The sequence below is a fragment of the Catharus ustulatus genome, chromosome 3 (genome assembly GCF_009819885.2).
Source record: "Catharus ustulatus isolate bCatUst1 chromosome 3, bCatUst1.pri.v2, whole genome shotgun sequence".
Lineage (NCBI taxonomy): Eukaryota > Metazoa > Chordata > Aves > Passeriformes > Turdidae > Catharus > Catharus ustulatus.
Genome location: NC_046223.1, coordinates 117,940,850 through 117,961,969, shown reverse-complemented (window position 1 = coordinate 117,961,969; position 21,120 = coordinate 117,940,850). Strand labels below are relative to the sequence as shown.

The 21,120-nt window shown below is 41.3% G+C and overlaps 1 protein-coding gene across 2 annotated transcripts in view; it reads right to left on the bottom strand.

The window, feature by feature from the left end:
- The window catches only part of KIF13B (kinesin family member 13B), a 116,086-nt gene that overhangs the window by 71,039 nt on the left and 23,927 nt on the right, over nucleotides 1–21,120 (bottom strand). For both annotated transcript variants that reach the window (XM_033053673.1, XM_033053674.1), the window contains exon 3: nucleotides 1,113–1,125. In XM_033053673.1, the coding sequence (XP_032909564.1) occupies nucleotides 1,113–1,125 (13 nt within the window). The remainder of the gene's footprint in view (nucleotides 1–1,112; nucleotides 1,126–21,120) is intronic.

Genomic DNA, 21,120 nt, shown 5'->3' with positions numbered 1-21,120 from the left:
GCCTCTTGTCTGCATAAATTAAAAACAAGCCTCAGGGTAGGAAGCTCTTTCCATACAAGATAAATATGTATTTATTTACATTCCATGACAACCCAAAGTCTAATATTTGCAAAGAATAATAGAAAGTAAATCAGTTTTATTATGAAAAGAACAGCACTGTAATATTTTTAATAGAGAACTTCCAATTTTGCCATAAATCCATCAAAGGAAAGGTGACCTGAAATAATACAATGTGTATTTTGGGACATGTTTTTGTTGGCAAAACAGAGCTGTTTTGCAAAACCAGCTCCCCTGGGTATGTATCTGCAAGGAAAAATATTAATTAGGGTAATGTCTGACCTACATTCACATGGGTAAAATTTATTCTGTAGGATGTAGGAAAAGGGAAGTTCAGATGTGGGGCTCTCTGGTTGTGGATTTCCCCTCTAAGCTTAATGGAAGCTGCTCTTTCCCCTTTGGATGTCCTGCATTGTTAAATTGCTGAATACCAACATTTATAAAAACCCTTAACATAGCAAAATCCTTGAAATTTAAATAACTTATCTTCAAAAATACTTTGTTCCCTCCCCCCCACTACAGTGATGTACCAGCATCAAGAGATAAAATAGTTATTTTATATCCTCTGAGAATACAACAACTCCTGTATTAAAAATTAAGGTGCTTTTTTCTTTTTCCTTTGAATTCATTTTGCAGCTAAAGATATTATTAAAGCATCCCAAGCCTTCAGAACATTTAGTGGCTGCAGGAGCACATGAGAGCTGAACCCTGAATTGCCAGGGCAGAGTCTTCAGAACAAGCACAAAGTCACGGGACCACAAAAACAAAATGAGTTTGCTTTAACACAAATACCAGAAAAAGCTTTTAAAAAGCCCACAAAGAACAAATCTCCTCCATTCAGAGCCTGCAGTGCTGAGTGTGGATGTTCTCATTTGCTCCTCTGACTCATTTCTTGGCACAGGCTGTACAGAGCATTTCTGCAGCAAGGAGATGCTTGGAGTTTCTTACTCAGCAGCTGATGAGCGACAGAGCTCTGCAAAATGCTTTTAATATTTGGATAACCCAAGGGTGAGCAAGTGATAGCAGAACTCTCACACACTGATAAAAGCTCTTACCTTTGGGTGAGTCCTGCTCCAATGCATCAGGAGTGGAAAGGATTTGGGACAAGGTCAGGGGAAGAAAAGACAAAAGAAAAACAAGGACAGTTAGTTGTAGTGATTTTAGCTTAGTTGTGCTAGCATTAATCACTGGAATGCTGTATTTAAAAAGTTAATTTGTCTCCTCAGATCTCTCCTTAATTTATAAAGGCTTTTAGGGACAAGATTTGAGATGCTGCTTAGAGTTGATTTAAAATTCAAAGCCATTGATTTTCCTCATGCTGCATCTCTTCCTCACTCTCTCACAGGTTTATTTTTCTTGTGACACCTCTCCCTCTCTCTGGGTGTCACTGCCTTGTAAAAACAAAGTACCCAAGCAACATAAAAATTTCCAAAACCACTTGAACAGGAACTTAAGGAGTGTTATTCAAGAGGAAATTTCAGAGTCCAGCTCCTGGGCTTGCCCAACCCAGCTCTTTCTGGTTGCTGGGACAGCAGAGCAAACATTTGCTTCCCCAAAAGAATGAGCAGAGAACAGCAATTCCTCTGTGCTGTTATGTGCAGAATTTAAAAGTTTGGGGGGTTTTGTTTGTTTGTTTTTAAGCAAGTACAAAATTACTGGAGTGACCTTTAAAACACCAGCACAGCCCCAGTTGATGACTGCAGGTTATGCAGCCTCCCCACATCAGAGGCTGGAGAAAAGCAACAAACACACAACAAACCACTGATATTCCCTTCCAAGAGACATTAGGGAACTCCTGACATCAGCAACGAGTAAAGTCTTGTGACAAGCAACACTGATTCCTTTTGAGCAGAGCAGGAGGAAGGCATGGGAGCCATGCAGGATTACCCTCAGAGCTCCTGCTGCTCACTTGAGTTTAAAAATAGTATTTTCTGAGCACTGTCTCTCAAAAACAATTATTTTTCACGCAAATCCATCACCTCTTTTTACTCAGCCTGCATCTCTGCTGTGTCTGTTTGACAGGACAGGAGCAGGAGAGCAGGATGATTATTTAAGTCAAGGTCACCTCGTGTCACAGGGCCACCCAAGTCAGCAATGACAACATGACCCCTTTTCCTCTGCCATCTGGCTTAGCAGAAATAAAGGCTCTCCCTGGCAGCCAGCTTGGTGTGGACTCTTGGCTGTTGCTCCTGGGTGGATTTTATGGAGGGAATCTCCTCTGCTGGGGCTTTGATCCAGACAGGAGACTCCAGAGAGCCCCTCTGGATCCATCTCAGAGAGACACAGGAGCATTTTCATGGCTCTCTGTGCTCTGAAATGCTCATGGAGCACTTTGCTGCAGGACTTCACTGCTTTGAGAGAAGCTCTGCTTACAGGGCAGGTTAATTACTGTTCCTACAAGAATATTCTCCTTGTAAAACAAAGGGAACAGCAAGCCTGGATTTGAGCTTAGCACTCAGATGTGACACTGCCCTGCTGACATTCCCCAGCCCAATTCCAAGGCAGGATTAAATTGCAACAACCCAGCCTCAATATAGGGCATATTGTTGAGTATTTGGGTTAAAGCAGCCATAAGGACATAATCTGAGAAGTTCTGTCACAGATACAATTTTGAGACAATGGATTACACAGGGCTATGTATCATCAAGCTTAACTTAAGACCTTTAGTCTGAACTAAGAATCTCATTTTCTGAAGGGCTGCACAAACACCCAAACCAACAGACGCCCCCACAAAACCCAGCGTGCAGCATTTGGGACAAAGCAGAGCTACACAGAGCTGCAGCCTGTTTGATGCACTTTTGACCATGAAGAGAATAAATGGGACAAATGTTTCCCCAAGGAAAGCATTAAGGGTGCAGCCTGCATCACACAGCATTGTGCTGTGCACATATGAGCCCATTAACGCTGCAGCTGCGTGCTGGGCCCAAAAACCCATGAAAAGACTTTTAGCCTGATTCCAAAATCCCTTGGGAAATGAGGAGATGGGGAAATAGAGCACCCACAGCAGCTGGGCTGGCTGCAAGGACACACTGGGAGGGCTGAGTGTTTATATCCAAGTGCTCCCATCCATCCCAGAGGTGAAAAAGGTACAGTAATTTCATGATTATAAACTGCACCTGATTATAAGCCACATGTTACAATACAGAGTGTGATAAAAGGTCTCTGTTCTATCACCATCTGTTGAGGGTGGGGCAGTGATCCTGATCTCCATGGGAGATATTCTGCTAATGGGCCATCCATTGAAACCAGGCAGGGCATTGTTCTTTATCTTTTCACAGCCCATCCTTCCTCCAGCCAGTCATTTTCTGCTCATGGCCATTGAGTCCCACTGTGGCACTGATAAAATTACTGCATCCCATTGGGAGTTGCTCCAGCCAGGGGGAAGAGCCCAACATTTCTTACCAAGATAAAAACAGAGGGTTTGGGACACTAAGGGAGCCCCTTTCTCCACTGGGTTTGGAGTTTGTTTCTTTGTAGTGCTGTATTTCTATTTTAATTTCCCTAGTAAAGAACTGTTATTCCTAATTCCCATATCTTTGCCTGAGAGCCCCTTGATTTCAAAATTATAATAATTTGGAGGGAGGGGGTTTACATTCTCCATTTCAAAGAGAAGCTCCTGCCTTTCTCAGCAGACACCTGTCCTCCAAACTAAAACAGTAACTTTTCATTCTTTGTCCATATATAAGCCACACCTGATTATAAGCCGCACTTCGGGTTCAGATCAAAATTTTAGTGAAAATGGTGCGGCTTATAATCGTGAAATTACTGTAAATACCAAGAACAGCATCACCATCAAACAGGGAAGGATCTCCAAAAACAAAACACACATGACAGGAACACGTGCAAAGAACAGGGAGGTGACTTTCCCCCTCTACAATGCTCTTGTCACATCCCACCTGGAATGCTGCACACAGTTCTGGTGTCCCCAGCATGGGAAGGACGTGGAACTGGTGGAGCAACGACTGGAGCACCTCCCCTAAGGAGACAGGCTGGGGAATTTTGGATTGTTCAGCCTGGAAAAGGTTGTGTGGAGACCTCACAGCACCTTCCAGTGTCTGAAGGGTGACAGGGCAGCTGGAGAGGGGCTGTTCATCAGCAACTGGAGGGACAGGACAAGGGAGAATGGGTTCAAACAGAGGGGAAATTTGAGTAAGGTACCTGGAAGGAATTGTCCCCCATGAGGGTGGGGAGGCTCCGGCACAGAGAAGCTTCCAGGGATGAAGCAGCCACAGCTTCTCTGGGCACCCTGTGCCCTCCCCACCCTCCCAGGGACCAATTCCTTCCCAAATTCCCATCCATCCCTGCCCTCTGGCAGTGGGACCCATTCCCTGTGTCCTGTCCCTTTATCCCTTTTTCCAGCCCCTCTCCCTCCCCAAGGCTGCTGCCACTCTGAGCTGCAGGCAGCTCCTCGGCTCACAGCCAAAAATTCACATCTATCCCAGATACAGACAAGCATCCAAGGCAGGGAGGGAAAATTTATCTTTTAGCCACTGCAGGATGTCACTGAGATGCTTCCAGCTACTTGTTTTCACTTGTATCCAGTCTGACAGGAATTCACCAACTCCCTTCTTTTATCTCTTCTCAGCTCAATGTCAAACACAAGCAGGGGGGATCTAAAGTATCGAATTTAATTCTAAAATTAAAAAAGGAGGAAGACTACTCCAAAACAACATCCTGCCTTTAACAGTATTTTATTTGCTGCAGGAAATTGCAACGAGATCGTCTTTAAGGTCTTTTCCAACTCAAATAATTCTGCTGCTTTGAGAGTGAATGCAGACATGGAGCTTGGGTAATAATTTCTATTTAAACTACCTCTTGAACAGTTTTCTTTGGGAGGAAACCACACTGCCCTATTTGAGCAAAAGGTTTTTTTGCAATAAGAAACAATAATATCCCCAAACACATTAAAAAAGCTTCTTGATCAGGACATGCTTGCTTTCCTATGAACATTTTGGTGGTTCCACAGATCTTAAGCACAATGTAAAAATATGAATAAAATCAGAGCAGGTCCCATCAAATCTATGTGCAATACCACTACTGCTTCATTTTTTAACAGAATAATTAAATCCCATATTCAAACACAATTCCAACTATAGGCATTTTAGTAACACACAGTTTTTCCATGTTCAAAAGGGAAGGTTTAGTAAGCTGAAGTGGATTTCAGAGTGTGCAAATGTGGAGGGGGAAAACAGCCCAGCAGAGGAGCAGAGGCTGGGCAGGGGGGGGCTCAGCCCCTCTCTCTCCTGTCTGGCTGAGCCCTGAGATAGCAGCCAGCTGGCAAATCAGCACATGCTCTAAATCAGTCACAGCACATCTCCCTGCTTGTCCAAATCACAAACAGGCAGATGGGGCAAAGGGAGGAGAAAGGTGGGAGGTGGCAAGGCAAGAAGCAAGGAAAAGAGCTCCAGAAGCTCTAGGACAGGAGCTGACATGCCAGGCATGGGTTTTCTTCTCTGTGTTTTTGTGAAAAAAAGAACATTTCCTGTGGCAACAGCAACTGCAACAACATCCAAACTGTACATTGGAGTGATACTGCCAAGTGGCACAAGGCTGTGCTGGATTTATAGAATTGAAACATAACATTTTGTCATTTTTGGAAGCTTCTGGACCAGCAAAATGTAATACAAATTTGAGGGTTAGAAACAAAAGGAAAAAAAAGAGAGGCAGCAATTCCAACAATGAATCAGGAAAGTCTCAGCAAATCTCTCCAGAAATTCTTACTGCTTCCTGATTTAAATCTTCCATAACCATCACAAAAACAACCATATTAAATTTCAGTGTAATTAGTGCTATTTTATGCCCTTAATCAGAAGCTGTCCAGCGTAAACTCTAGATAGCAGCTAAAAATGTAACTAGAAAAACAAACTGATGGAGGGGAAAAACTCCTTGAGGTTTACAAGTGGAAAGGTATCAGTGTCTCCCAGAGATCATTCTGTGAGGCCACATCTTTATGTCCTCAGTTGGCTTAAAAAATATTATTATTGAAAATAAAGTTGACATGATGTGTAACAAGAATTTACTCTTTGGATCCAGTCATTCTGGAATTCTGGGTTTTTATTAAAAAGCTGTTGCAGATAGAAGCTGTACAATAATTATCCCAGGTTCTGACAGGCATGACAGCATCATTTACCAATATTCCATGAAATGAAAGAACTGAAGTTGGGCAGAGTTTGTCATCCCCTCAAATCTTTCCTTCCTTTCTTTCCCTGGTTAAGTATGGCTCAAAATAGCATGGAAAACTGAAGCACAATTTCTTTCGTGGTTCCTGTACAGTGTTTTTATGGAATCACAGAATGGTTTTGGGTTGGAAGGGACCTTGAAGATCATCATGTTTCAATCCTTCCACTGGAATAAAAGCTGTTTTCCCTTCTTCCTTCTCACTCCCCTGCCATGAGCTTCCCTACTGGAACACAGCAGGAACATCAAATATCAAATCATCAACATCATCACCTCAAACATCAAATATCCTGTTCCCAGCATCTCAGCACTGAGCTGTGCTAAGGAAATAAAGCTCTGTTTGAAGAGCAGTGGGTTAAAACATAATGGTTTTCATGGATTAAAAGGTTTTATAGAAAACTCATCCTTCAAGGAAGGTTTTGAGTTTTTGAAGGTATCAGGCACTGGAACAGCTCAGGGAATGGTGACTCAGGGAAAGGCTGCCAGAGTTCCAGGAGGGTTTGGACAATGCTCTCAGGGATGCACAGAGTGGGATTTTGGGGTTGGACTGCATGATCCTGGTGGGGCCCTTCCAGTTCAGGATTTTCTATAATTTTAAATCCCCTGGTTATATCTCAGAGGGCAAATACTGGGTATAAATAAATGGAATTCCAAAGGAAATGCTCTCACTGCCTCAGCACTAGACACCTGTCTGAACAAGAGACAGGATTTTATTTTATTATTTAGTCTTTTATTCTGAAGTAACTGGGGTTTATGATTTCCAAGCTTCCCTATCCCTCTCTGTACTACAGCACCTTCCTAGGGTGGAGAACTGAGAAGTGGTGCAGGAATTCCTGAAGAGCTCCAGCACCAGAAAGTCTTAAAGCTTGTAGCAGATGCAAATAAAATGAAAATCAGGAAGATCTTGTTTGAAGTTTGGGAGCCCAGTTATCTTTCTGAAGCAGATTCTTTAATTGGGAGTTTGTGTGTTGTTGGGTTTTTTCCCTGTATGAATAAAGGATTCAGAATGAAGTATTTTGAAGAGCCAGCACTGCAGTGGTCAGAGTTTTATTGCTAAAATTTCAGCTGCAGAATTTCTTTCATGGCATAAAAAACCAGCACCAGCCAATGGTGAAATAAAACATAGAGAATATATTTAATGATTTTACTAACACAGACATAACTGAAAGACAGTAGTATGACAGCTGATAAAAATTAGAATTATTTGAGAAGCTGTTTCCTCTGCTTCTGCCTATCAGACAAATACAACTCACAATTCATTTTGCTGCTGCCAGGTATATACAATGAGAGGAAAAGCCAACTAAATCAAATCTGGTCACTTCAAGCTTACCCTACGATACTTAAAAATCCATTTTCACAGAATATCTCAGATTGTAAAGTGCTTAAGGTTGTCTGCTTTCACAACTGTATAACAGTTTATAAATATTTTTATTCCATTTTTACATGCAAGCCAGGTGGTACCAAAATGCTGAGGCTGACCAAACTCCAATTTTTGATGATGTCCTGCAATTAATATTTTTCTTATAGAGTCAAATTATTACTACCACAGCAACACTGAGTTCTTTGAGAGAAAACCTATTGGAGCAAAAGATTTTTTTTTGCAATCAGAAACAGCCTCTTTAAAACAAAATCCCCAAATACCTTTCAAAAAAAAAAAGGACCCAAAAAACAACTGTGAAAGAGCATACACAGTTCAAAGCCTGAAGTAAAAGGAACAAAGGTAATCACTGTTCCTTGGAAAATTCCTCCAGTGCTCCGAGGCATTCCAGGCGTAGTTGGCGGTTACTTAGTTTCTACTGACAAAACTAATTTTTGCCAGCTCACTCAAAACAATTAAAAAAGAAAAAAACAAAAATAAAACATTCCACAAAGCCCAAGAACTCGGGTTGAGCAGCAGCTTTGTGGGTTTGGGGGGGTATTTTGTACTTGGAGCTAAATTTTCTGTATTGTTGGTACAATAATCTGCTTAGTCCTGACCACATTCAAGCAGAGCATGGATCCCATAAAGCTGCTGTTATGACAAGGGGATTACAACTTTATCCTTTTGTTTGTAAATACTCAGATGTCAGGACACCATTGTGCTCTAGAGAATGTTTGGTGAACAGCCAGTCCCCAAACTTGCAATTGCTATTGTGAATTACAGTATTTTTTAATGACTACCTTTTTATAACCATGTGAGGGAGGGGGAAAAGCCTCCTTAGGATGTGGCAGCTTTTTAACTCCTCCAGGAGATCCCACATGGAAAATATACAGGAAAATAAATATATGGTCATCTTGTTGTACAGCATCAAACTCAGCATTCACATCCAGGGTAACTTTAGCCAAGCCACAGGATTAATCCCAGAATGAGCTCCTGGTTCCTATGGGAAGCAAAGGATTGGCACTAAAAGGAATTTAATCCTTGAAAGGGTATTTCAAGAGCTCTCTCAGGTCCATGAAGAATGGGTTTGCCACCTTTGGTAGATCACCCAATCCACAAATTCATTACAGCCTCTACCTCAAACCAGTTTGAGTTTCTGTCTTCCTTGACAACACAAACACATCAACCAGATGATAGAGAATTGATTTTTCCAGGGACTCTGTCATATTTACACATATCCTAAACACAAATGTGTGCATCCAGTATTCTTTGGAGAAGAATTCCAGAACAATTTGGGTTGGAAGGACCTTAAATCATCCCATTCCACCCCCTGCCATGGCAGGGACACCTTCCACTGTCCCAGGTTGCTCCAAGCCCTGTCCAACCTTTCCTTGGACATTTCCAGGGATCCAGGGGCAGCCACAGCTTCTCTGGGAATTCTATTCCAGACCCTCCTCAACTTCACAGGGAAGGATTTCTCTTTAAACTCTCCTTCAGCCCCTCTCTGCTTCAAACAAGGAAGAGAAAAAGATTTAAAAAGAGACATTTGCAGGAGGCTCCATAAGCTCTTCACCCTCCCATTAATCAATCATTCCACACTAAGGACCCTTCAACTCAAGGAAAAAAAATGCCTCAGCAGGAGCATTCTGAAAATGTAGGCAATGTTTTCTGTTTCTTTTAAATTGGCACTGACTCCCTCCAAGCACAAATGTGTAGAAGAGTTGTCTCTGAGCACTTGCTAATTCCCCATCAACTCTCCACTGAATTACCAGCAGCATCTCTGTTCTCTTAACACCTGACAGTCGATGTTTTCTGACATTTCCAGAGAATTTTCAGTCATTTATCCTCGTGTCTATCCAGGCAATCTGTGTTGGATAACCTCAGATCCAACTTGGGAGACACCTTCCAGCTAAACAAGAAGTCAAATTCTTCCTTCAATTTATTTTTTTGGTCCCACAGGTCTGCCTTGTGGAACTTTTCTCTCTCTGGACTTGGTTCTCCAACTCCTTTAGCACATGCACCAGGCATTAAGCAAGTAGGAAATGTCTGAAGTGGTCAAAAGTGAAGGTTGTTGTGGCCACATTTTGTAGACAAATCAATCTTGATGGTGTGCTTTGTGCATGCACAGGGCATTTACATGATTGGGAATTTCAATGGGTACATTCTGCATCTTGATGCAATTTCAGTATCCCTGGATCTCCAGCTGATGAAGAGGGTACATACACAGTGCCAAAATTAAAACCTCAGAGTCATTCCTGGTGCCTCCAGAAGCAGATGCCTGCTAACCACAGTGTTATTTTCATGTGGTAAAGTCTGTTTTGGTCTGTTTTGGATCCAGCTCCAAATGAGGAATTTGAGCAGTATTTATTTACAATACAAACACTGGAAACCACAAATGATGGTGGTGGATGGGGAGGAGGGAGAAGGTAAGAGCTGTAAGCAAGAAGGATTGGTCATTAGCATTAAAAAGTGATTTGTCTTGGCTCCACTGTCCGAATTTCCTCACTCAACTCATCCATGATCACAGTGATAACCAGGGGCTGCTGCACAAGATCTGGGTACCCTCACCCCAAACAGCATCCAAGGAGCCTGGGAGGTGAAAGAACAGCACCTGAACCATGCTGCAAACGAGAACAGCAGCTTGTCAAGGCACTGGCATCTCAAAAAGAGCACTTCAATAAAGCCTGACATGTATTAGAAACCTAGAGTAAAATCAGTGTTTATATGTCTCAAAATAAATGATGTCATGCTGTCTTTTGCTCTTCCCAAGAGCACAGACTCTGCACCCTCCCTGATCAAGGTTTTCAATGCTGTCTGTATTCCTCCAACCCATTTAAGACAACCTGACTGACAGCATGGAGATAAGGAAGCAGGCAGCAATCAATAAATCTCCTTATCACCATCCCTGGAGAGATCTAACAGATGCAGAGATGTGGTGCTTAGGGACATGTTTTAATGGTAGGCTTGGCAGTGCTGGGCTAATGGACTCCATAATTTTAAAGATCTTTACTAATCTAAACAATTCTACAATTCTATTACTCCAATTCCAGAAATCTTAATACAGAGGCATGAGGAAATAAACACAAATTTTGTCCCAAAGAAAGCAAGAAAGAGCTGCTTTCCAGAGTAACATTTTTGAACCAAGCTCTTTTCTGGCTGACCTAGAAAAGCAATCCTTAAACTCAGTGTGCCACTCCAATCAACTGTTTTTCCTTCCCAGCATGAAGATGAGAAATAAGCTATAATTGACCTGTTTGCTGAAAAGCAGAGGGAAAATACAGCATATTATGAAAATTACAGGCAAGCCTTCACCATGACAGCTCAGCTCCCATGTCCTGCATCTGCGCTGCTAATGGCTCCAGACTGCTGAAAAAAATGTCAGAGTGCTCTAGGCAGAATTAAAGATTTGCTTAAACCTAGAATTGCATTAAAGTGAACAGATCTGCATCAAGAACTTGTTCTGAAGACAAAAAACAACATCTTTAGTGTGAGAAGGAAAGAGAGACTCCAGAAATATAGATTTCTTCATTATTTGGTGGAAAAGGCACAATTATTTCTTCCTAAATAGTTGTTGCTGATTCACTGTAGCATTCCTCTGCACCCTAAATTTCCCAAATTCATCTTTTGGCCCCATGATGAACCTGATCTGATTTGTCTGTTCTTCTCCCTCTCACCTCAGCAAATGGCTGTGGTCATTTTTAAGTCCAGGAGATATTTTGTGAACTATTCTTGAGTCAACACACTACAGAACTGTTTCAAAGCACTGCAGTTCTTTCATGCCCAACTGAAAGCTCTCATTTGGGCAATCTGATAATCCTGAAGAATCTAATGAGGAAAGTAATTTTGAATATGCTTTAACTCTTTACTTCTTGTTCCAATGATAAGTCATTCCTGTGTACAAAAAATTCTTTCACTAAACATTTGTACCAACACCCAGCACCCCAAAAACCAGTGTGGCAGCTGCTGAAGGGTTTGTTCATTATTGCTGCTGATTTATTCATGCTGGGGAAAACAGGAATCAGGAACAGGCATCAGCAGAGGAGTGTGACTGGTAGGACATGGAGAGTGCAAAACCATCTGGCCCCAAATTAATTCAGAAGTGAGTTAGCTGGAAAAGGCACTGAAACTGGGCTTGCTGAAGCTACACATCATTTTTGGCTGACCAACATTCCTCCAGAGACTGTGGCCTGCAGGGCTGTAAGGAGCAATCAGGGATTAAGTTATCATTTCATGCTCTGGCAGCAGAACTTAACAGCAGATATTTAACAAGGTGAAACACGCACCCTGCACCATCACTTCTCCCTTTCAGCCAAGTAAATTGTGTCAGACTAAATCCCACCATGGACTTTCCTGCCAACCAACCTCCTGGGCCTGGATCCTGGCCAGACTTATTGGCTTTTGCCAACCCTCACATTGTCCCAGAAGTGTTTGCAAGGAGGATGCAATTCCCACCCTTGGGCAGACCACTGGGACACTGCTCCAGGAGCTCCAGGATTAGATTAGTTTTTTTTAAAAATGTAAACATGAGACCTCTGGTCTATCACCAATTTTTATCACATATTTTTGTGCCTGAAGTAAAGGAAGGATGCAGAGCCTTTAGCCACAGGATGAGAATTTTCACTCTGCAGGTAGCCAGCAGATTTTCCAAGGGAATTCAGGTAAAACCCAGGAGCTCTGGCAGCAAATCTTTCCCCAGCAGAAGCACTCAGAAGCCAAGGTCAGAGTTGCTTGTCCAGGGCAGGGCACAGAAATGTTTGCAAGGAGGATGCAATTCCCACCCTTGGGCAAACCACTGGGACACTGCTCCTGGTGCTCCAGGATTAGATCAGGCTTCTAAAAAGTGCAGACACGAGTCCTCTGGTCTATCACCAATTTTTATCACATATTTTTGTGCCTGAGGAGAAGGAGGGATGCAGAGCCTTTAGCCATGGGATGAGAATTTTCACTCTGCAGGTTGCCAGCAGATTTTCCAAAGGAATTCAGGTAAAACCCAGGAGTTCTGGCAGCAAATCTTTCCCCAGCAGCCTCAGAACACCCAGAAGTCAAGGTCAGAGTTGCTGCTGGAAGTGCCACAGCTGCCAACCAGATTTCCTCCTGCCTCACTCTTATCCCTAATTACTTCTAAGAGCTTCCCACCAGCAACACCATGGATTCACTTCCTGTGCTGCTCTTATTCCCAGAGCTCTTTATCTCCTCTTTTGAAATCCCTTTCAACACCTCCCCCTCAAACAAAAAGAACACCCCAAAAGGAGAATTAAACCCTTCCATAATGCTGTTTGTGGAGCAAAAGCTGGTTAAGGTTGTAGATATTTAAAAATAAAATAAAAGTCACTGTCAGGACATTACACATGTGCTGGGTTACATTCAGTTCAGGCCAATTAAAAGTTCATTGTATGGTCAAGTGTTCTGTGCTGCACAAATGCAGCTCTGTGGCTCTTCAGTACCTTCCCCTTCCTTAGAAAATATAATGGGGCTGAAAATAGGGGAAACAGCAGGCAGACCAGAGCTGGATAATGAGAAATGCTGCCCCAGGGCTGTGTGTGAATGAGTCTCATGAAGTCACTGAGAAGAGAATTTTAGGATGGTTTGGAAGGGACCTTTTAAAGGACATCTCATTCAAACCTGCAGGGACATCTTCCACTATCCCAGGCTCCTCCAAGCCCCATCCAGCCTGGCCTTGGACATTCCCAGGGATCCAGGGGATCTTCTCTGGGCACCTGTGCCTCACCACCTTTTAAAAATCCTCTTAGATCTCATCTAAAATGGCTTTGTTCCAGTTGCAGGACAGATCTAATGCTGTAAATTCAATGCTCCAAAGCTTTTTCTGGACTAAAGCATCTACAACGTCCATCCTGAATGAGGACAACAGTTGTTTGGCTTTTCTGTGGATGTCACCATAATAAACTGGTTTTATAGGAAGTCCTAGTGAACAGAGCAATTCATCACCCAGAAACTGGGACCTCTGTGCTGTTTCCCACTGCCACAAATGATTAATACAAAATGGATACTTGGGAATGGAGGAAAATATCAAAATATATTAATTCTCATCACTAACCATGTGCTATAGCCCTGTAAAAATACTGTCACCAGATAATTCTGTCAAAAAGCAATGTCATTAAAGAGAGAGAATCCCCTAATAACCAAGAAAAGCAATCACATCTCCTTGTTGGAATCTGAGGGAATTTCTTTTTTATACTTCTAAATTCTTCACCTAAATGTCAGGGAAGACCTAAGAGCATCAACCAGCAGCACCACCACAGTCACCACTACACCATGTCCCCAAGTGCCACATCCACACATTTTCTGAACACTTCCAGGGATGGTGATTCCACCACTGCCCTGAGCAGCCCATTCCAATGTTTGACAACCCTTTCTACAAAGAAACTTTTCCTAATATCTAATTTAAACCTCTCCCTGGCACAATCTGAGGCCATTTCCTCTCATCCTGTCACTTGTTACCTGGGAGGAGAGGCTGATCCCCACCTCACTACAATCTGCACTTTTGCAACCTTTAAAAATAATCTATCACCACAATTATAGCAAATTTTGTATCATTCCTTTATGAGGGAAACACAGCCTGTGTTCCACGTGAGTTCTGCTCATGAGGGGCACAACACACTCTGCAGAAAGTTGAAATTCTAGAAGTGTAAAAACCTAAAATAAGATGAAAAAAAATCAACTCCAACCCAAAATTTGAACTATTGTTTACCTCCTCACACTGTTCTTTCATTCCACAGTAGCCACCAGCAGCAGACACTTGCTGACAGCTGGTTTCACTTAAAACTTCTCTCTTCCTTTTCCAAGGATCTACTTGGAAGACAAACTCTGGTACGTGCCATGTGGAAAAGAGTTTTGTATTTCGTGGTCTCAGTGATTAAATAGTGTGATAGTTCACATACACAGCAAAGGAACCATTAATTTCCCTGGAAAAAAAAAAAGAAAACACCTAAAGGTGATACCAAATAAACTTGTCAGCTCCTGATGCCAAGATTGCATTGCAAAAAAGTTATTTTTAGCCTGCAAGTGTGGGCTACACAGCAAGTTGCTGGTATTCATAAACAGGGATGGGATGTGAGGCTTTCATGTGCACTGAACAGAGCCAGAGGATGTTTCCTGCTGAATTCTGACTTTGAACTCCCAGGCTGCCTGCTGCTCATCTCTTCTGGCTGAAAAATATTTTGCTTTTAGATGCAACTTGTTGCCTGCTTGACTGTGTTTCATATGGGACAGCACATGCAAAAGCATTTTATGTGACACTATCATGATTTAGCACTGAGAGCTGCAGTTCCCTAAAAGAAGAATAAAAGCAGATGTCTACTTATATCTTGAGAAGTTCTTTTAATTATTTTAAACATACCCAGCACCAAGAAATGCATTATTTCTGCTAATGCTAAATTAAATTTGGAGATCAGAAAGGTGCTCAACAATACCTTCAGCTCATCCTGAATTACAGAGAGCAGCTATGAATATCTGTGTTGATAAACAGGCAGACACTGGAATTTTATCAGATGAACAGAACTGGTTTATTCTCAATCTGAAGCAACTGCTCTTATAACCACTCATATTTTATTCTTCTAAATCCAAAAGACATCAGACAATTTTGAGAAGCTGGAAGCCAAATACTGGATTGTCCATTAAAGATTATACATCTAATGCTCAACACACAGCTCTTCATACAGAATGACAAAACAAGAATCATTAAATCAATTATTCCTCTAAAATTGTCCTGCAGGAATCCCTGCTGGCTGCATCACTCAAGAGTCACAAAGCAGCTTCTCACTCACTGCAAAAACCCAACAATCCCACTTGGAACACAACATGGAATTTGAAGGTCAACTCTTCTTCTTCCCATTTGTATCATTAAAAAAATGATTTCTAACAACAGTTCCTTGTTACAACAATTCTTTGCCCACTTAAAACTCAACCATCTTCATTTCCATGGGGAGGTTTCCCTGGTTGTAACTCCCCCAAATTGTGGGGATGTATCAACTCAGTTCCTTCCTTAAAAACCAAAACCCAGCCACACATACAAGTTGCTACAGAAAACATTATCAACCTGTTTTGGTGGGGGTAGTGGTGGGAATTACATGCAAGTTGACCAGAAGTCTCATTAAAAATAAACTACAGAATATTTGTGGATTAGCTGTTCCACAGAGCTCACATTTTGTCCACCACTACAAACCATCATTTAGTCAAAAAAGCAGGAACTGAGGGGAAAAAATAATAATAATCTCCAATCTCTAATTATCTGGTAACTTCACAAAGAAGTTTGCTAGCAGAGATTTAAAGAGACAAACTGAAAGAAATGCTGCACCAGGGAAAACACAGACATGTAGCAAATATTTCCTCTCTGAACAGGGAGAGGGGGGAAATCAAAAGCCAAAATGATCTCTGAGAGTCACCAGTCTCTCTGCTCATCTGGAGCACAGGGCTGAGATCAGGGAGATGAGCACACACCAGGGTTAAATCACTCTGAACAGCCACACACATTTTCCTTCTCCACATTCCTTGCCCTTGTTGGTTGTCTCACACAACCCATGGCTGTGTGACTTAATACTTTCTTAAATATTTATTTACTTCATAAAGCCATCACAATATTCTGAAGAAGCCAAAATCTGCAATTAAAGACAGCAAAGCCCCTTCTGCAGAGCCTTTGGTGACAGTCAGGACATCCATGCACAGCCAGCACTAAAAACAGGCTGGACCCCACTCCTGTGGACAGACCAGGTTATCCTCCTCCTCCTCCTCCTGCTGCCAAAAGAAACAAGAAAGGAAAAGTCCTTATTCTGCAGGCAGGTTGGGAGGTTATCCAAGGTCACATGCTTTAGGATGATGCCTGTGCTGCAAAAAAATAGTTTGTTAAGAGTTGTTTTCCCCAAAACACAGCCCTGAAAGTGGTGGGTAAAACAAGTCCTTTTCCTTCAGCATTTTTTTTCTTTTTTTTTTTTTTTTTTTTGCAAAGGAAAGGACTTTGACAAAAAGAAAACAAACTTGCATATCTGAAATGAGTATCAGACTTTCAGATAAAAAACCTGTGACACCATCAGAACTAAATACAATAATTGACAAGGCACAGGAGAGTGGAAAAAGGTAAATGGATACTGATGTAAAGTTCAGATCAGGTGTTCCAGCTGAGTTACTCAGAAATCAGCTTCAGACCCAGCCTTGCTGTCCTTGGCTACCACTGTTGGTTCTCCTTGAACACAGGCTTGATTTTAACATATGATATCAGCTAATTTATTCACTTTTGATGTTATTAAACTGGTTGGCTTTTAGTTGGCTGCATTTTTTTTTTGTTTAATCACCTCTGATTATGAGCATCAAATTCTCAGGCATGTAAACACAATTATTTAGCAAAGCCCATTCCTAAGCAGCAATAGTTACCCATTTCTCTATTCCATTCAGTTTTCTGTAATATTAAATGCATGCTTGCCATATTCAGGAGTGAAATATGAATTTCTAGAACCATCACAGGTGACCCATTGTATAAAATTAACTTTAGAGACTGTCACGTTATTTGACAGCAGTTAAAAGAGACAAACTCCAAGAAATAAGAAGCTGATACAGATTTCACACCACACATTTGTACTGTTCTGCCCCTTCTCTCTGCCTCTAAATGTCATGAAATTTAATACAGGCAGAAAGAACACTCTAAAATCAAAGTATTCAGATATATATAGCAGAAAAATTACAGGTTTTAGGTGAGACATCTGGTACCTTTGTCACCTTGACAGTATCCCTTTAACCTCATTATTGTTCTGCAGCCAGGACAACAAAATAGACAAGATGTCTAATTACCATAATTTGTCCATTGGCTTATAAAACCCTTAAATGCTCATTCATGCAGCTGATTGAATGAGTCTGTCCAAGCATAACAACAAACACAGAAAAGATGTTGGATATTCAATTTGGTCACTTGATGCCACAGGAAAACAGGACACAGAGAGAAAATTTCTGTCTACAGGTATTTCAGCAACAGGCACTGCCTTTGTTAGAACTGCCCACGCTCTTGGAAGGTGCAACCCAGGATTTCCTAACCAGCTCCCATAAAAATAAAGCCATACAGAAATTTAAGGTGCTATTTTAAGCACAGGGTGAGGAGAGGATGTTGAACCATATTTGAACACCCAATTTCTTTGCTGAATTAATCAGTAGCACAAAGTGGGGTTTCTCTTGTGATTTATCACTACTCCAACATGTTTAGGATGAGCAGAGGGGGTTTATCCTTGGGGACAACCTGCCCTGGCCCTGGTTCAGGGCTGGACTGAGTGGTGACAGCAAAGCACTGCTGCTCACAGTGTCCAGCAAATCAATCTCCAGGGAATAAAGCACTTTGTACAAGTGGCACCATTATAAATCAAAGGGGTGGAGAGGTAGTTTCTGTGCTGTTTTCTCCCTCCTCCCCCAGTAGAATCCATAAATTAGTATTTATGCAAGACTGGAGCAGCCTCACCTCACCTAGTGAACACAGGGCACAGGAATCAGAGCTGGAATGAATTCCAACACTTGGTCCACACAGAAGAGCTTCAAAACATCTTTGTGTTAAAAGCAAATACCTGATAAAAACCCTTCCTTGCACACATCTCCCTCCTTACACCTCTATTTTTGTCCTTGAACTTCAATTTTCCCATCAGGGATTTAATGCCTGAATGCTCCCAGGGGGAAGAGTTGGGTTGTGCAATTCCAAACACGCAAGTTTCCATTTATTGTTTCACAGAATAAGAGGAAAATCCAGCCTCTCCAAGCACAACACAGCATTTCAAACATTACATTTGCCTTCCAGAGTTGAAAGGCAAAGAAATGTGCTTAAAACATGACTTGCAAAAAGAAAGGAAGAGAAAATATGTTGCAGGCATAAAGCTGTATTGTAAGAGGTTACTTGAAAAGCTGCCAGTGCTGCAATTCCCCACAGCTCCTTTGTACCCCATGCACATTACAAACATCAGGAATATCTAGAATGATTTTTATTTTTAAAGCTGAAGTGGCTTCCAATACCAAGAGAGTGATTTTTCAACTCTCAAGCTCTTTTGTGTTAGACTTTCAAAAGGTCCTGGCTTGTGTCAAGTCCAAGGTTCCTTTCAGAAATCAGGCAGAGGACTTGGCCTGCCTAAAAATCACTGAGCAAACCCAAAAGAAATTAGCAGGGAAAAAAAAAAAAAATCAGATCTCTCAATATCTTCCCCTATTTATTCTTCTCCAATGGAACTGCTTTTTTAAGTTCAACTGCAAAATGCAATTTTTTCTAATGATTTACAAGCACTTAAAGGAAAAATTCAGTATGAAAACCTTTCAAATGACATAACCCTTAATGGGAAACAACCCTTCATTAGATAGAAAACCATAGACAAGTACACACATAAACATCCCTGCACTTGATGCAAATAAAGCTAAATAAAAATAAAAATAAGCCTGCTTAGTTTAACTGATGAGCCCAGGGATCTATCAATTACCAATACACGATGAAGCAGGCAGTATTTCAAGCCCAGTGAGTTTATTTGCTTTATGTTCTTAAAGATGTCCTATCAAAATACCACAGCACCACATTTTAAAAATATCTACATTTAAATGTTCTAAATCTTAGATTCTTTTTGAGTTTGGGTTCTTGACTCATCTGCCCAGTGGCTCACTAACTCAATTACCTGTGCACACACAAATGATTCAGAAATAGATGAAATAAATGTAAAGCTTTCCTTTATTTTTTAATTTTTTGAACAAAATCAAAGAACCACAAGTCTGTTGATGCCTCCTGCATCGTTCCCATTGCAAGGACATGACAAAGGGGAAAAGTGTCCCTTCCAACCTGAACCACAACCATGCACCACACTAAGTCTGGTCATCATGTCCTTTCAATATTCAGAATATCCAATATCCAAAGCTGGAAAGAAATGCAGCATTTGGCCATCACTGCTCCCTTTTGAAAGGTGTCCTCATTGCTGCCAACAGGAACTCACTGTTACCTGTCACAGTTCCAACAGTTCATAACCTTTGTCCTTAAGAGTAGTACAGATAAATTCCCAATTTGTGTTTTTCTAGTTTTAGGCTTTCATACACTTGGTCTTTGTGCCACCTTTCCCTTGTCACAAGACAGATTTGCAAGGTGATGGCACCACATTTTTTTAAGCACTGAGGTCCTGTGTTGTTCCAGCACATTAAATACTTCAATATTTATGATCCCTCAGCCTCTAAAACCTGTGCTGTAAAGGCAGATTTCAGCAAACAAAGCAATTTCAGTAATGTGACAGAACATATCTTACACACAAAATATCACATTTCATCTTCAGTCCTATCCTAAGGTGTCTTACAAACCTTTCAATGAGATTATTTTATCAAGAATGAAGAAACAAGGAATAAACAGCTAAAGTCATACCATACTCCCAGCTTAGAGTACCTGGTTTATACAATGGGAATGGATATTTTACTGAATTATTCCAATAAAATCCTACAGCAAAGAGCAAACATGCAAGGCTACAGCACCAAAAATAACCTTGTTTTCACAGAATTGCTGCAAAAAAAAATTTAAAAGCACCTAATTTTCAAGTACCAAAGGGCAGAAATAAAAATTCTGGTTTTTGGATTTAGCTAAATAGAAAGCTATTAAGTCTATTAATAAAGTTTATCAACAGGTACTTCACATTTCTATCAAGGAAACTGCAACACCAACACTCCACTTACAGAGGGATCCCCTCATGGCAGAGATCCTCAGCCAAAATCTCCATGGTATCCAAAGTTTCAAGTGCCAGCAGATGAGCAGACAGTTATCAGTAACCAAGTGGGACAGAAGGTAGAACAGGGAATAATTAATCACTCAGCTTATGAGAAAATATCTGTCATTTCAAACAACTCAATTGGCCCCTATTTACCTTGTAGGATTTGAAGTGAGCAGTGTTGAACCAGCATCACTTTTATTGCTGACACCACAAGACTTAGCAGCAGTGAATCTTTCACTGCAATAAGCAGCCTCAGATGATCAACAACATTTCCATCTGCATCAGGTCCTCAAGCACTGCTAATTAAAAACCTGATGAAAGGGAAGAGGCTGTTTTGAAGCAGTGATTCACCAGATAAACATGGAATGCATTGGTGCTTCTGTGTGCAAGGTCTACCTTTAACTACTAGGAATAAAAAGTTACAGCATGAAAAACCATTTAATAAAAAAAAAATCAACAAAAAATCTCAATTCAATCCACCCTGTCCAACTCTTCCAAATGGGAAGACTAGTTTAGATTCCCACAGCACATGCTGAAAAACTCCTGGACACAGCATCATTCCTAATAAAGATGTTTTTAAAAATAAAGACTTTGAGCCATGGAAAGTGAGTGTTTACAGGAAGGAACCTGCTCTGCCTGGATCACTGCTGAAGCACAGAGACTTTGAAGTTCTCTGTGGCTGCATTGTTTCAGTTGATAAATGGCAAGGTAAACCTGGCAGGGGGGTTAAAACAAAACTCTTTTATGGTTTTGGGGAGAATTGTGAGCCAGCAGACAAAGCTGCCACTCTTAAGTTAGTGGTGAAGTAACTCATAGCTG